The following is an 18,697-nucleotide window of genomic DNA, read 5'->3' as shown; positions in this document are numbered from 1 at the left end:
CTTAGTTTTTCAAAAATTCAAGGTTTGGTTAACAGGAATTTATAAAAATGACCACCTTATTGATATTCATGTCAACACCGAAGTGTTGACTACTGGGCTGGTGATACCCTCGGGGACGAAACGTCCACCAGCAATGGCATCGACCCAGTGGTGTAAATAGTTATTAAAGGTACCAGGATTATAATTTAGTACGCCAGACGCCCGTTTCGTCTACATAAGACTCATCAGTGACGCTCATATCAAAATATTTATAAATCCAAACAAGAACAAAGTTGAAGAGCATTGAGGATCCAAAATTCCAAAAAGTTGTGCCAAATACGTCTAAAGTAATCTATGCCTTGGATAAGAAAATCCTTAGTTTTTCAAAAATTCAAGGTTTGGTTAACAGGAAATTTATAAAAATGACCACCTTATTGATATTCATGTCAACACCGAAGTGTTGACTACTGGGCTGGTGATACCTTCGGGGACGAAACGTCCACCAGCAGTGGCATCGACCCAGTGGTGTAAATAGTTATCAAAGGTACCAGGATTATAATTTAGTACGCCAGACGCGCGTTTCGTCTGGGCTGGTGATACCCTCGGGGACGAAACGTCCACCAGCAGTGGCATTGACCCAGTGGTGTAAATAGTTATCAAAGGTACCAGGATTATAATTTAGTACGCCAGACGCGCGTTTCGTCAACATAAGACTCATCAGTGACGCTCATATGAAAATATCTATAAAGCCAAACAAGTACAAAGTTGAAGAGCATTGAGGATCCAAAATTCCAAAAAGTTGTGCCAAATACGTCTAAGGTAATCTATGCCTGAGATAAGAAAATCCTTAGTTTTTCAAAAATTCAAGGTTTGGTTAACAGGAAATTTATGAAAATGACCACATTATTGATATTCATGTCAACACCGAAGTGTTGACTACTGGGCTGGTGATACCCTCGGGGACGAAACGTCCATCAGCAGTGGCCTCGACCCAGTGGTGTAAATAGTTATCAAAGGTACCAGGATTATAATTTAGTACGCCAGACGCCCGTTTCGTCTACATAAGACTCATCAGTGACGCTCATATCAAAATATTTATAAAGCCAAACAAGTACAAAGTTGAAGAGCATTGAGGATCCAAAATTCCAATGAGTTGTGCCAAATACGTCTTAGGTAATCTATGCCTGGGATAAGAAAATCCTTAGTTTTTCAAAAATGGTGTAAATAGTTATCAAAGGTACAATGTACCAGGATTATAATTTAGTACGCGTAAGAAATATTCAAACAAACATCCGAACAGTTAACATTAAATCTAAAAACATACATTTTTCTGTCTTTCGCAACATTTTAGGAATAGGGGGCCAAAAAGGGCCCAACATAAGCATTTTCTTGGTTTTCGCACTATAACTTTAGTTTTAGTTAATAGAAATCTATGAAATTTTGACACTAGGTTTATGACCACAGAAGAAAGGTTGGGATTGATTTTGGGAGTTTTGGTTTCAACAGTTTAGGAATAAGGGGCCAAAAAAGGGCCCAAATAAGCATTATTCTTGGTTTTCGCACAATAACTTTAGTTTAGGTAAATAAAAATCAATAAAATTTAAAGACAATGCATATGGTTATGACCACAAAAGGAAGGTTGGTATTGATTTTGGGAGTTAAGGTCCCAACAGTTTTGGAATTAGGAGCCAAAAAGGGACCCAAATAAGCATTTCTCTTGGTTTTCGCACCATAACGTTAGTATAAGTAAATAGAAATCTATGAAATTTAAACACAAGGTTAATGACCATAAAAGGAAGGTTGATATTGATTTTGGGAGTTTTGGTCCCAACAGTTTAGGAATTAAGGGCCCAAAGGGTCAAAAATTAAACTTTGTTTGATTTCATCAAAATTGAATAATTAGGGTACTTTGATATGCCGAATCTAACTGTGTATGTAGATTCTCAACTTTTGGTCCCGTTTTCATATTGGTCTACATTAAGGTCCAAAGGGTCCAAAATTAAACTTAGTTTGATTTTAACAAAAATGAAATCTTGGGGTTCTTTGATATGCTGAATCCAAACATGTACTTAGATTTTTTATTATGGGCCCAGTTTTCAAGTTGGTCCAAATCAGGATCTAAAATTATTATATTAAGTATTGTGCAATAGCAAGTCTTTTCAATTGCAAAGTATTGCGCAATGGCAAGAAATATCTAATTGCACAATATTGTGAAATAGCATTTTTTTTTATTAATTAGAGTTATCTTTCTTTGTCCAGAATAGTAAGCAAGAAAGATCTTATTGCACAATATTGTGCAATAGCAAGAATTTTTTTAATTAGAGTTATCTTTCTTTGTCCAGAATCAACTTAAATCTTTGTTATATACAATATACAATGTATGTTCACTTTTTACTACCAACTGATAAATTAAAATAATCTTTACAATTCAGTGATAACAAGCAGTTTTTGATACATCTTAATATTTTATGATGTATGTAAATGAGTAGTTATTGTTGCAAACTCCATTAGAAATTTTAATTGAGATTAGTTTTGGAATAAGGGAAACGGGGATGTGATTAAAAAAATTGGGTTAAATTTTCTCATTTGAAATTTCACAAATAAAAAGAAAATTTCTTCAAACATTTTTTGAGAGGATTAATATTCAACAGCATAGTGACTTGCTCTAAGAGAAAACAAAAATTTTAAGTTCATTAGAACACATTCATTCTGTGTCAGAAACCTATGCTGTGTCAACTATTTTAAAATCACAATCCAAATTTAGAGCTGAATCCAGCTCGAATGTTGTGTCCATACTTGCTCCAACCGTTCAGGGTTCAACCTCTGCGGTCGTATAAAGCTACACCCTGCGGAGCATCTGGTTTATAAATTGTTATTTGGATGGAGAGTTGTCTCATTTGCACTCATACCACATCTTTCTATATCTATATACTATGTGCATATTAAACTAAGCACATCCATTGGTGCATCAAGTGTTGCAGGTTACTGCCATAATAAGGAGAGAATTTTTGCCTAAAAAAAATTGTATCCCTCTATAGAAGGATTATTTCTCTATAAAGGTAAACGCATCATATAGAGAGTTGTTCCCAACCTGTTCAAAGATATATATAAAAGCTACAAAAACATGATTATTAACTTTTCTAAATCAAAGTATGAAATAATAGAATGTTCTCAAGTAATCAACGTTGTTAATTCATGGATAATGAATAATGTTTCAATTAGAAATATCGCAAATAAACTAAAATAAGCATAAATCAACCAAGCGCATACAACTACAATTCAATGCACAGACCCTAAATAAGGAAATGGCTGACACTTTCATAGCAAAATATCAGCCTCAAGTACGAAAAACAGATAGATCTACCTGTGAACAATACACCTTATCGCTATTTGTCCGCCTTTACTGGACACCACACAGGTTCCCGCAAAATTTTGACGTCATAAAACAAAATATCTTACGCCACAATGGAAAAGTGTCAAAAAATCTAGCCGCCGTGATTAGCGATAAGGTGTAGACGAACTTTATGAGAACCTTTTATAATTAAAATATAAACACATCTTTCATTGCATAAACATTTCTTGATTATGCCTATCATTTGGCACAATAACACTATACTTCAATTTGAAATGATGATACACAAATTTTAAATAAAATTTGCATTTGCAAAACTTCGGATACAAATATAAAATGTATTTATATGTTCATATATTTTTTGTTTGTTCTTTCAGTATTTTATCAAATGCGTTTTTATGCTCTATTTATGGGCATTACGTTTTCTGGTCTGTTCGTGTTTCGTCTGTCCCGTTCGTGTGTCCCGTTCGTGTGTCCCGTTCCAGGATAAAGTTTTTGGTCGAGGTTGTTTAGTGTTGGAATCTATGATGACTTTATTTTGATGAAGTTGAAGACAATCAACTTTTAACTTAGTGCATATGTTCCAAATGATATGATAGAAAATAATAGTGCGGATGGGGCACCCGTGTTCTTAGGACACATTCTTGTTATACATAGTATTATTCAAAATCATTATGAATATTGACTATCTCCAAATATTCCTGTTCACAAAACTGAGACACAACATCACCTGTCGATCAGTCATTTATCAATAGTGAAGAACTTACTAAAATGTAGTGAACAGTTTTACTGTACACTTATTACGAGAATAAAGTAAATCATATATTAAATACATTTTTAATAATATTTGGAAAAAAGTAAAACTATATCATAAATATGATTTGAGAAAATATATTCAATTTTTTATTACTTTAAACAATGCAGTTCATCAATATACATAAATTCTAGTAATATCTTCTCATTTTTCTATTTTTCTATAATTTCATTTTGGATGTAACGTGTCTTCTGACTGGCTGGCGTTGTTTTGTTTATCAGCTCATAGACATAGTTTTATCATGTGATCGTGACGTTTGTTTCATGGTTTACTCCGGTTTAAAATGGAATTTTAAATTAAATTATCAGAAATGACTGTAATATATTTTCTGTTTATACGAAATAACATCAAATATGTGGTGCACACTTTAAAATAACTCGCTTGGCAGATTATTCCGTTTGCGCCACATGTTTGATGTTATTCCTTCATAAACATAAAAGATATTACAGTCATTCCTTAAATAATAAAACTATCTAAAGATGTATTGTCATTTCTCATAGTATAATTAAGTTGTTAGTCTCGGATTATATGACTTGACTGATTCATATACATATGCACATAAAATTTTATCCAACATGAAGTTATGAATACAAAAAGCACATATATGATATAGAAACAACAACATATTTGCAACATGATAAATGATAAAAAGCAGAGACCAATACATACAAAAGCACTATAAGAAAACAAATAACATTAAGTAACAATATTTGATCTGATTGACCACGCAGATTTTATGTAGTAACAGTTTCTTAATATGTAAAACAGACGTTATTCTAAATAAATACTTAATTAAATAATGTTAGGCAAAGAACAACAGGATTTTGACAAACATTTATGTCTAATTGATTTTTTTGTTAGGCATATTAATAAAAAAGAGGTATTCGTTTTCAACACACTGCATACCACATATTATTTGCATAAACGTAATTCTCTAGCCATGTCAGTATACCTGTATGTTTCAATGTTCAGCTTTAGTGAACCACTACGCAATTTAGTTAAAAAGCTTGAATTATAACAGTAATCTTAATAAAAGTAACATATATCTTTGAGGAAAATGTTATTTAATTTTTCAGAATAATGGCAGAATCGATAAAACAGTCACAAGAAACTAATAAAACAATATCATCTGAAGAAATACATTTCCTACGAATAGCAAACTTGCTTATCACGATTGCCCCATCTGCAGTCAGAGTTAAATTTGACAAAGAATTTCACCCAGACGTACTGCAGAAAACACTACATCAGGAAAGATTTAAGATGTTGGAGTCTTTAAAAAAGCGAAATATTTTAACCCAAATACAATGGGACTTAATGTTTCCTAAATCAGGTATGTATACGATGTATTTGGTTTCTGTTGCATTACATGTATAACAAGGATATGCAGAACGATATTGTGTTAATGTTATATTAATATTTCTACAAGTCAAAATATCACTCAAGTGTTTGTACATATTTTATCATATAAAACTGTATTATAGATAGATAGAAAACAATCATAAGTTTACATGATCAACATAAAAATGAAGTTCAGAAATTGTACTTAAAATGTAAAAGTATCCGCAAAAAGTAAAATTACAAAAATACCGAACTCAGAGGAAAATCCAATCGGAAAATCCATAATCAAATGACAAAACACATAAAAAACGAATGGACAAGAACTGTCATATTCCTCACTTGGTACAGGCATAATTTAAAGACACAATTTACTCTAGACATTTTGTCTATAGAAGGCTGATATGTTGACTTTGAATTTATCGTTCTATATAGTAGTAAAAGTGATTTTGCATAGAAAACATGCACAAATAATCAAATAATGCACTTATTTTGCAATTCTTTTGGTTGATAACTTTTATTACTGTAAAAGAGTAGACATCAATTACATCATCTCAATCACCGACTTAAAACACTATTACCGCGTCAAATTCTGAGTTGATTGCATACTTGGCTTGCAGTCAATGTACATCTGATAAGTCTTTTGACGGTGTTTGGGGCTTCTATATCGTGATAAACATTTTTACTGCAATTGAAATATTTAAAGACGCTAAAAATGATACGAGGAGATACTTTTACTACATTGAATAGCTGTTTGTGTTTTCATTTTCTATGAGAAAGAGTCTCACGGGATCAGCGAACACACAGAACTTTTGTTTTCTTTCTTTAAGGAACAACTTCATCTTCAACCTTTGACCTAACATTAATGATAAGTCTGATAAGACATCTGACACCTATACCAGTAGGGGATATTCTACCTCTGACGACAGACATAAGTGAAGGTGCAGATCTTTCAAGATTAAAATACTATAGGAACAAAATTTCGCACAGTGACACTGGTACCTTATCAGCTACAGATTTCCATCAATGGTGGACAGATATTTCGGAGGTATGTTATGTAACGACGACTAAAATACTAAACAATCAATCAAAAGAACTCTGTTTCATGTACTAATACAATGATTGAAATTAATACGTTGATACAAATTAGCAGTAGTCATATATAACAGGCACTAAAATAAAATGAAAAACGAGAAAAGATACGTCTTAACTTATGTAAAAAAAAAATGATAAACGAAAACAATAATGTTACATGGTAACAAACGACAACCACCGAATTACAGGCACCTGACTTAGGTAAATAGAAAAATAATGTCAAATAATAACAACAAGAAAAAAGAACAAAAGACAACAACCCGTGAGCCTAAAAAAACCAGTTGAAACGCCACAAAAGAAAAAAGAAAACTCCAGACCCCCCCCCAAAAAAAAAAAAAACAACAAAAAAAAAAAACAAAAAAAAACGTCTAGAAGACAAGCCACAATAGCAAAAACAATATAAGGATTGAAGATTACTGAACATTTCTTTATTAAGTTGATCTTTCTAATCGACGATCGACAACAGAATTAGAACTGTAGCATAGAAGTTTGCGCGACAAAACATACGCACATAACCACGCATATGTACTTGTAGCACAAACACTTGAAAGTTTAACTTAAAATATAAGAAAGATACATTCTACATTTCATGATGGACATAAACATAATGATTAATCAAATCGGACAGACGAAGGTTTCGTTCACACAAGCAAGGTCTTGAATCAGAACAGTTCTAAGGCATAATAGTTTTAAAAGTTAAAAAGGATTGCAAACAAAATATCCCAAAATAGGGATATATAACAACTTAAGTATTTTAACGATTATCTAGGTTTTATTTTACATATCAATGTGTTTCTTTAGGTCAGCAAATCAATGCTGACAATTAGTTTGTTGATGCTCTTACATTATTGTGGTATTGCCCCATGTATTATGATAACTCAAAGATCATGCAGATCATCATCAAGTTCAGCAAACACGCTAACAAAATACATTGTAAGTTTATCATATAAAGACCCTTCTAAACTGAGAAATAATTCATGGAAGCCGTAGATTGTTAGAAATTTATACATGGCCTGGGCCGTGATATTCGGATTTTATCCTGACCGTTAGCGAGAGATAAAATTTACGAATATCACGGCCGATGCCATGTGTAAATTTCCAACAATCAATCGCTTCCATGAATTATTTCGATTCTATACGGTATTTTTCTCGTGTCTGTATTGCAGATCGACTACTGAGCTGATAACCTGAGAGGTAATCAAGTTAATATCAAGAATAATTACTGCAATAGTCAAATGAAAAAAAATAAAATATGTTGCAATGTCAATGCAATGAAATGTGTTCGTTTATTGAATGATTTTTACAGGCAATTCAAAGACTAAGTAAGGATCGGTTTAAACAGACTTGCAATGACCTAAAATATGCCAAACTGGATCAGAATGATAAAGAAATACCAATTGAGATCAGGAACATTGCAAAGACTAACGACTCTATCACAAAAGGTGTACAAAGTAAGCATGTTTTCTTCTTATTTCAGTTGAATAGGAACGAAATTGGAACTAAATAAGTTTATATCTCTGTTTTCATATTTTGATATCATAATTTTCTTATCAAAATGTTTGGTTCAGATCCCCGGCGTTCGTTTTTTTTTTTATGTAAGTTATGTATTAAAAATGGCACTATTCTGCAACGCAGACATTTTCTAGCCGAGTTTCAATCGAAATTTGTCGAATAAAATAAATTCACCCCGATTTAGACATATATGGATTTTTTTCAACTAACAAGTGGCATATCTTTGATCTAAAACATGTTAAACACGTAAATAAAGTCTTGTATGTGAATTAAACGATTATATAAAATCGTTGTGTGTTCATGATTTGTCTAAGCCTTGATTCGCATACATGGTGGATAATAAATGCCTTGCAGGAGATTCTCACTCTGTCGATGCACCCTGTTTACTCCGTGCACACATGTCGTATCCGCAACACTTTTATATTTAGAATTTAAGGTGATGTGGTTTGAATTGAAGACATTAAGACAACTATTCAACACTTTACTTACATAACAAATCATTTCAGATTTTGATAATCGGTAAATTATCATTGGCCCATTAGCATCTGGTTCAAATTGCAATTAAAACAGATTTAAAAAAGTATACAATTGTATTCACTCAGATCCTTTCTTATCACTTTATAAAACATAACATTCACTGAAGTCTATAAAAACTTTCCTCAGGACAAATGAATATCTATATATATCATTATTGAATGGTGGATTGTTAGTGGTCACGGGTACTTTCATGTACCTTTAACTATCAGGTCGACTTGCAATTCTAGTCAAGTAAGTTTGAAGCCGAATAAACCATGCCATGAATGTGTTTAGAACCCGCAACAACAGTGCTGACAGACTGGTGGTAAATATAGATGAACTATTTAGATCATCAACAAAAATTATGATTTTAATTATATAAACAAATTAAAGAAAGCTTGAAACATATAAATAAATACTTTTTAGACAGTATCCATGCTTGCTTATTTTTTTGTAAGAATCAAACACTTTTTAACCAACAGAACTTCATGAGATGCGAATACAAAAATGGGAAAGCGAAAAGATAGTGGAAACACGAGCTATAAAAGAATTGATTCATTTGATGACATACAAAAATATCGTCTTGGTAAAAGGGACATTTGGCTGTGGGAAATCTTCTGCTCTTCATTATGTTGCTTTACAGTTCCATCATGCCAAAGCATACGATATAATTCCAGTGTGTAATCCAGAAGAAATCAAACAGTATTTTAATCCGGACTGTAAACAGGTGTTTGTTATTGATGATGCATGTGGAACATATAGCATCGATATTTATAAGGTAAATCGATGGATTGATATCTCAAACGATATTTTATCAATGGTTTTAAGCAGTGACATAAAACTTATAGCATCATGTCGTACTCACATTAGTCAAGATCGGTCATTTAAGAGGATTGAAATTCTATCGGAAGTGAAATGTGACATGATATCAGAGAAACTATGTTTAACAGAAAAAGAGAGAATGTTAATTGGAAATATATTTCTATCTCACAATGATTTGCAAGTGCTTAAAACATCAAATGAAAATTTAATTACAAAGTACTTTTTCTTCCCGCTTCTTTGTAATCAATATCAAAAACAAAAATCATTAGATATTGTTAAGTTTTTTTCAAACCCGGATGAAGTAATACGAACTGAATTAGTTGAGTTATTAAATGCTCATGATCAGAAAACAATTGCAACATTAATAGTATTCATTGTATATAACAATCGTGTACATAAAACGGTATTAACTAAATTCTCAGGAATAAAGATTTTCCTGGAGGACATTTCTGATCATCTACAATTGCAATCATCGTTTTCAATTCAAGTTCTCAAGTCCGAGATACACAATCTTAAAAAGACGTATGTTCAGAAACACGGAGAGACCTACCGTATTGACAATGAAAAAGTATTTGACATATTAGTGGCTTTTTGCGGTGAAAAAAAATTTGACCTCATTCTTGACATTGCTGATGCAGATATCATTCGTGATCGTTTTCTGTTGAAAGTTATGACAAAAACTATTGAAAATGTATCATTACAAGATGTCATCCATGTCGATGAAAAGAACGAAAGAAAATATTTTGACCGATTGTTAAAAGATATTGAAAATGGTTTTATCGAAAAGGTCTTTTCAAATCGAAACTTAAATAGCAGCTTTGTTCGTAAACAGTTTGCAGAATACATTAAAGGGAAAGTAGATTTAAAAAAAGTTTTAACTCATTTGCCACAACAAAAACTATATTCACTGTTGTTATCAATGCTACACCAAGGTTATAGTGAATTGGTTCCCATGTTGCTTACAAAAGACATCAATTATAATCTTACTAACTGGAATGGTGATACACCACTGTATACAGCATCATATAAAGGATATACCAACATTGTAAAATTACTTTTAGAAAATAATGCCAATCCAAATATCTCAACTTGGATATGTGAAAAGCCACAAAACAACGTTAAACTGAAATATCAGCATAACTTTGATAATAACAGTAAACGACACCATTCCGACCGAGATGAAGTTGAAAGTCCTAATTGGGCAACTTTACGTAAAAGAAAGTGTTCTTTAGACGGACTGTTTGATGTGAGTGGGTTTCAAATACCTCATCATGTCATCAGACGATACCAAGTGACATCACTTTATATAGCTTCAAAGGAGGGCTACTTCGATATTGTAAGGCTATTGCTAGAATATAAAGCTGACCCTAATGTCATTTGTGATTCGGACAAGGTTAGTCCATTGATTGTTTCATCTCGAAAAGGTTATACATGTATAGTGAAATGGCTTTTGTTGTACAGAGGTGATCCTAATAGAACTTCCTGTGATGCGTCTGAAACTACTCCATTGTATGAAGCTTCATCGGAGGGTCATACTGACATAGTAAAATTACTATTAAACCATAATGCTGATCATAATAGGAGTTGTACTTGGAAAGAAGACACTGCCATGGATAGGGCAGTGTGCAATAATCGTATAGGTGTAGTTGAAGAACTATTAAAGCATAAGGTTGATTGTACTATATCAAAAGGAGACATAAAAATACCACTGTTTGTCGCTGTAGAAAACAATTCTAAGGAAATCATAGATTTGATGTTAAATTTAAGTTCAGATGTTCACATTCGAGATAAATTCAACACAATGCGTCTATATTTAGCATCAAAAAGCGGTGACTTAAGAACAGTTCAAGAACTTTTGAACCAAAACGTTGACCCTGGAAATGAATACAGTATATCGTTCTTGTATATCGCTTCCTATGAAGGGCATGTGAATATTGTTAGGTTATTATTGGACAAGAACATTGATACCAATATTGTAAATAAGGAAAATGAATCCGTCCTTTATACAGCCGTAAGTAGAGGTCATACTGATATTGTAAAACAATTGTTAGAACACGACTGTAATCCTAATACTTGCAATATTGACAATGACTCACCACTCCATATAACGACACGTTTGGGACATACGAAGATTGTTGAAATATTGTTAATTAACAAAGGATATCTAAATGTTAATAACAACGAACACCACACACCACTTATCATTGCGACAACACTCGGTCGCGTTCAAATTGCAAATTTATTATTAGAATATAACTGTGATGTAAATAAAAGTAACAGTAATAATCATGATAATGAAACCCCACTTTACGTAGCATCTTGTAGAGGCGACATAGCAATTGCAAAATTATTATTAAATAAAAATTGCGACCCATTGATCACATTCCTGCCTTGGTACAAGCACTTCCTTATGTAGAAAATGGTGCATTCATGAAATAAGTTGCTTTAATTTATGATTTACTAGACTAGTGAATATGTAATTATAGGACCCTAATTATATTCCTCACAGGTTCGACGGATTTTTTTATGGTTGTTGTTTCCCATTATATATAAACAAATAAATGTCTCAAAAAGGATCTCTATAACCTATCAAAAGTTTTAGCTGATTTGTTCCTTTACTAATGCTCTTTTGTCTTAAACTATCAGTTTTAGATTCTTGATTTTTTTTCAATTTCACCTAGGTACATCCTACAACATTTGTAAATCTTTTGTTTCTCACAGCGGTTTTTATTTTCCTTTTGACTCAGACATAAGAGTTTCCACGCTCAGGCAAGAAAACCAATCTTGATATGTTAAAAAGAAGATGTGGTATGAGTGCCAATGATACAACTCTCAATGTCAGTTTATATTATCACTATTTTTATTGTGATAAAATATTCAACTATGTTGTAATGTAAATTTATCTTCATATCTATATTTATGTGTTTGTGTAACACCGTACACCCGGCACTATTTATGTATTTAAGTCATAAGTTCTGTTATCATACAGGGTATCGAGTGATTAATCCCTCCGTATCTTTCGCCTCACTTTGATATGTAACATTTCAGTGGTAAAGAAGGAATACAAGTGAGTTGTCTTATTAATCATATTATTCATATTATTATTTTCAATAAAAGGCATAATGAAGATAATTATATATAAATATTATAAATAAATCAATGATTTGGAAAATACGTTGAAGGTATAAAAAGTCAAGAGAATTCTGAATGCAATTAGGTTCTATCTGGGCACTCTGGTTCTAAACCTTGGTTCCATCTAGGTTTTTTGGTTCTAAACCTTGGTTCTTTGGTTCGAAATCATGGTAACTGGTTCAACATCCGGGTTGTTTGGTTAAAGCAACCCAACTTCTTGGTTCCTTCTGGGTTATATTCTAGATCATTCTAATGTTCCCATTGAACTTGAAGAAGATAACCGCATGCATCCGAATAAATAGAAAAAGAGGGTCAAAGACGCTAAAATTGTTTTATAACATTAAATATTTCATCATCTGGGGGAAAGGAAGCTGTGAGATATTTATCTTCTCTTTTAATAATTTTCGTTTAAATTTTTAAAAGTTTAAAATGTTAACTGTATCCCAACCCTACCCCTAATGTGGCATGAGTGCCAATGAGAACTCTCCACAAGAGATCAGAAGACAAAGGAATTAACAACTATTGGTCACAATACGGTCTTCAACAATGAGCAAATGTCATACCTCATAGTCACGTATAAAAGGCACCGAAATGACAATGTAAAACAATTCAAACGAGAATAGAAAGGGACAAATTTATGAACAAAAATGAACGAAAAACAAATATGTAACGCATAAACAAACGAAAATCACTGAATTACGCCTGTTTTAATTCTTTTGATGCTAAATAATTCTGTCGGAATTTTTTTTTCTAATAGCAAAGAAATGGACAAGATTATTATTTCAACCCCGGTACGACGGCAAAAATCAGGCCCATATTTTTTTGTCTCATAATTATATGCTGAGACCCCAGCCCTTGAAAATCAAAAGGGACGTATTTAGATTTTTTTTTATCTATCTATAATTTGCTGACTGGTGAAAATTATTTTCAGCAATATTATTAATGGGCTGCAGCGTTTCTGTAGGTTATAAATGTAATAGCTGTGGAACGTTTAATTATATAATTGTAAGAGAGTATTGCCTTCTGCTGAGTGGAATTGTGAAATAGAGGAGTCAAGACGTTCTTATCCATCCTTCTAGCTTTGATGGCGTCATGCCTGTCATCCTCATTCGTAATAATGTGTTACTGTAATTAGAATTTTCAAATGACTGAATGACGTTTATTTCGACTTATTGGTCAACTCTACGGTAGCGAATCACGTCGACTTTGACATAGTCAATAATATAAATAATACGAGCGAATAATATCTTTATAAGTAACGAATCGTCGCAAAAATATTCGAAAGTCAACGTAATCTAAGCTGATTTATTATTTGGCAGTCATGTTTAAAAAAAAAAACGTGCAAGTTAAAGAGGGGAGTTCGCCATCTAAGCTCCTTCTTGATCTGCCAACAGCATACCCCGCTTTGGAATTTTTAGCAAGAAAAATGCGTGCATTTCTGTATTTCGGTTGCAGGAAATTAAGGGACTAATTTAAGACTATCAAATATTCGCTAAATATAGTCAGGGAGTTAAAGGGAATTATCACCGGACGTCAGTCAATATAGAAAATGATACTCGTTTAACTTTAAGTTTAGATATGGTCCATATTACAATTTTATTACGGGGACCTCAATACCGCCCAAGAAAAAGAGTATAAGCAAGTTTTGTAAAAAGGGCTGAAATATCTTATTCCATCTAAATTAGATAGGAAACAGTGTCTTCAGGTCATAAAAGAAGCTTTTTCCTAATTTTGTAAAAATTGGTGTAAACGGGAAAAATATTATAAAAAATCTGTTGTTTCTTATTTAAATAAATGAAGGAATGTTGTGGATATTCGAATATAAAATTTTTAAAATAATTCAGAAAGTAATAAAAGAGTGCATATATACATGTGATAAAATTGAGAATGGAAATGGGGAATGTGTTAAAGTGACAACAACCCGACCACAGAGCAGACAACAGCCAACGGCCACCATTGGCTCTTCAATGCAGCGTCAAAATCCCGTACCCGAACTGGCGGAGGCGTCCTTCAGTTTGCCCTAAACAAATATGTCTACTAGTTCAGTGCTTATAAACGTCATACTAACATCCGAAATATATAAAACAAAAGAAAATAAAAAATCAGACAAAAGTAACGAAGCGCAAAGACTTCTGACTTGAGACTGACGCATAAACCCTCCCCTTTACCTCTAGTTAATGTAGAAAAAAACACACACAGCACTACGCACAGTAAAACTCAATTAAGAGAAGTCCGAGTCCGATGTCAAAATAGGTAGCAAATGAAACTAAACAAAATGGCAATACTACATAGATAACAACAGACTACTATAGCAATTACTGACATGCCAGCTCCAGACCTCAATTAAACTGATCGAAAGATTATGACTTTATCATATGAATATCAAGCACAATCCCTCTCGTTAGGGTTTTAGCATTATACCATCATAACATATATGAGAAGAACATAACCCGTATCATGCATGCCAACAACTGGTTTTAGAATAAATGTGTTTAATACTATACAAAGACCCTATAAATGACTACTATAGCAATTACTGACATGCCAGCTCCAGACCTCAATTAAACTGATCGAAAGATTATGACTTTATCATATGAATATCAAGCACAATCCCTCTCGTTAGGGGTGTAGCATTATACCATCATAACATATATGAGAAGAACATAACCCGTATCATGCATGCCAACAACTGGTTTTAGAATAAATGTGTTTAATACTATACAAAGACCCTATAAGTGAATCAATATTAAAGCCAAATATGCAATCCCCAATGACCAGACACAATACCGTAGCTATATCCCTTCTTATAAGTCAGCTGTTAAAAGGTTTTTTTTACATGTAGCTTTTGAGCTGAATAGCAGGCTAAGGTTGCATTATCTACATAAAATAATAATAAAAAACAGGTTCGATAATATTTTTATTTTTCATTTTTGAAATAGCCAAACAAAACATCAAATCAAAGTGAGCCTTTGTGTATCTTTCTACGGACCAGGGTAAGGATCAATTCGACTGTGATTACTAGACTTATCGTGACATCCACGGAGTACATTCATAACACTTAGATTTCAGATATTAGTGTCATGGATAGTTTACTTTCAGCCTTTTATTTGACATCGCACTGAAGATTGTAAATTTGTAGAGAGTGAAACCCTGATATTACGGAAAATTATATACACCATACGAAGTGTCTCATAGATTCTTTGTCAATTTGAACTATACATACGAAAACAGAATGCGAATAAATTTTCTGTCGTAATATATAACACTCTTTTGATTAAGAATTAATGAATTTTTCGTCATGGAACAAACGTTGAAATTTTTGCACATTTTTATAATTCCCATTTGAATTGTGTTACAAAACGCCGATGGAAGTTTTTAACGCCCTTGAATGGTTACACAGCCCTTGCACGGTCGGCCCTAGCTCGCACTGGTTTTGGGCATTTAAATAATTTATTATTTTCATGGTCGGTTCCCCTTTTCTTAGCTTGCTGTTTCGTGTATGCCTAGGCTCCGCGCTGAAGGCCGTACTCATTTTTACCTTTAAAAATTGTTTACTTTTTACACATAATGAGACCTCGATTGATAGTTCAACTTGTCTCATTTATTGTCCACTAGTCTACCATGTCTACCACATCTCCTTATTTCTATTGAACCAGTATTAAAGATTATAAAGGTCTACCGTATAGATTGCTTATGACTCATAAATGGGATTTTCTATATTAGTTTGTGAAGTAAATACCTTGGTTTTTCTTAAATGAATTAAATAATTTAGGTACGGCATGCCCAACCAACAGAAATTATTGTTACGGCGGCTGTCGTACCTGCCGTACCGGCCGCTACGCCCCTGCAACAATACGCAAAGCCTATGTCGCATAGTCAGCTATAAAAGGCCCCGATAAGACCATGTAAAATTCATACGAGAAAACTAACGTCCTTATTTATGTAAAAAAATGAACGAAAAACAAATATGTAACACATAAACAAACGACAACCACTGAATTGCAGGCTCCTGATTTTCATTCAATTTATTTACTAGTATCAAAAATGTACGCTTGCGTTAAACAATTGAAATTAACACTGTATATTTATATACACGATCAATCTTGTAATCTAATAATAAAAACACGATATTGTATCAATAAAACAGTGAAAATGATTCTGTGTAATGATAAAGTAATTCTAGTTTTGGATATCATAAAAAAAAGTAATAGAAAGGAAAGAATGTTTTTAATAAGAACGGTTCATTTTGCTTTTAAAATGAACACCCTGTAATGTAAGGTCGGCAATAGCATTTTTTTTTGCCAAATGTTATTGATTAACCACTTTGCGACGCACATGTTTGAAGCAAACTTTTATCCTCTGAACTTTTTTATTTACAATGGTTCATAAAAGAAAACTATCGTTATCATGGTTATGAAGAAATCTATATAACAGAAATAAATTCTCTATGTAATGACTATCCTTTAAATAAGGGATCAATTCCAAGTGATAAAACAAAGTTTTGTTGTAAAAACCACTTCTTAGTACTTACTCAAGAGCAGATAAACAAAAATGAACCCCCTTTAAAAAAAAAATGTTCCATGCAAATATGATGATTCTCCCCTTTAAAGTTAGTAAGTTTAAGTTTATTAAGAAAATAATCAAGAGTTTCTACGCTCTGACAAGAAAACCAACCTTGATATTTTAATATATATATTGAGGATGTGGTATGAGTGCCCATGAGACAACTCTCAATGTCAGTTTATGTTATCACTATTTGTATTGTGATAAAAGATTCTATAATGATGTAATGTAAGTTTTATCTTCATATCTATTTATATGTGTTTGTGTAACACCGTACACCCGGCACTATTTATGTATTTAAGTCATAAGTTCTGTTATCATACAGGGTATCGAGTGATAAATCACTCTGGTATGTTTCGCCTCACTTTGATATGTAACATTTCAGTGGTAAAGAAGGAATACAAGTGAGTTGTCTTATTAAACAAATTATTGTCGGGTTATTAACAGATTCCTTACTAAAATTGAATTTCACATTTTATTTAGCTTTCAGTCATTTAAAAAAAGGCATAATGAAAATAATGATCTAAAAATCAAAAATGATATTGTATCAATAAAACAGTGATAATTATTCTGTGTTATGATGAAGTCATTCTAGTTTTGATATTATAAAAAAAAGTCATAGAAAAGAAAGAATGTATTTAATAAGAACGTTTTATTTTGCTTTTGAAATAAGTTTTCTGTAATGTAAGGTCGGCAATGGATTTCTTTTTTCAAATGTTATTGATTGACAGTCGGTGTATTATACCTTATTAAAGAAAATTTTACTTATTTTTCTATTCATTATTAAAATGCTATTCGTTTGGGAGGCTTAAAGTGAAGTTTCTGTTGCAATTGCCCTACCGTTGTCAAATTTGAAATATCATACCACCTTGGTTCGGTTAGGGCATTTTTTTTTATTTGTGGACTGCTCTCCATGCAGTTGTCGTAAAAGCTTATCTGCCACACCTTTTTAAATTTAGAGTTGTGTCAGTTCACATCGCAAATAACTATTTTTTTGGCATATTTTTTGCATATTTTTGTAATCTTTGCGCCGTGTTTTGAACTTTTAAAATTGTGCCAGCGTCTGTAATGTTCGCTAAAATTGTATAAATTTCAAGATTTTGATAGGGTCTCAGTTTGAACATATTGACATGATTCATTTGACATCGTGCTATTACCTATAAGGAGGATATCTGCCATCTGAAATATCTAAAATTTGTTCATTTTATAGTTAGTTCATGGCGATGTTGTACCCTATTGACTTGTTAAATATTTTAAAGTGTATTGTATCATTACATGATCCATCGCCCTGCAAGATTAATCGTTGACTATTTACAGTCATTTTATGTACTATTTCACCCTGTCCTTAAACTGATAAAGCTTGAACGTATGACGTTGTAAATATCGCAAACAAAACTATTCAATGTAAGAACAAGGTATGATCGTCAATGAGACTACTGTATACATGTTCTAATTGGGTATTTGGCAACTACAGTGGATAACTGAACAGCTTTTAACAGTGAACAAAGTCATTATCGTATATTCAGCTAGAATATACCTAATTAAAATATGAAACTGTTCAACGCGCAGACAAACAG

At 32.4% G+C, this 18,697-nt stretch overlaps 1 protein-coding gene across 1 annotated transcript; it reads left to right on the top strand.

The window, feature by feature from the left end:
- The first annotated feature begins 5,225 nt into the window (after positions 1-5,225).
- On the top strand, positions 5,226-11,841 carry LOC139504316 (uncharacterized). Its single transcript, XM_071294383.1, has 4 exons — positions 5,226-5,475; positions 6,311-6,528; positions 7,882-8,026; positions 9,086-11,841. Exons 1-4 carry the CDS (start codon positions 5,226-5,228, stop codon positions 11,839-11,841), a joined length of 3,369 nt encoding a protein of 1,122 aa, XP_071150484.1.
- Positions 11,842-18,697: the final 6,856 nt, after the last annotated feature.

This window comes from Mytilus edulis, chromosome 14 (genome assembly GCF_963676685.1).
Source record: "Mytilus edulis chromosome 14, xbMytEdul2.2, whole genome shotgun sequence".
In the NCBI taxonomy this organism is placed as follows: domain Eukaryota; kingdom Metazoa; phylum Mollusca; class Bivalvia; order Mytilida; family Mytilidae; genus Mytilus; species Mytilus edulis.
Note: the sequence above shows the minus strand (reverse complement) of the source record. Positions and strands in the feature narration are given on the sequence as shown.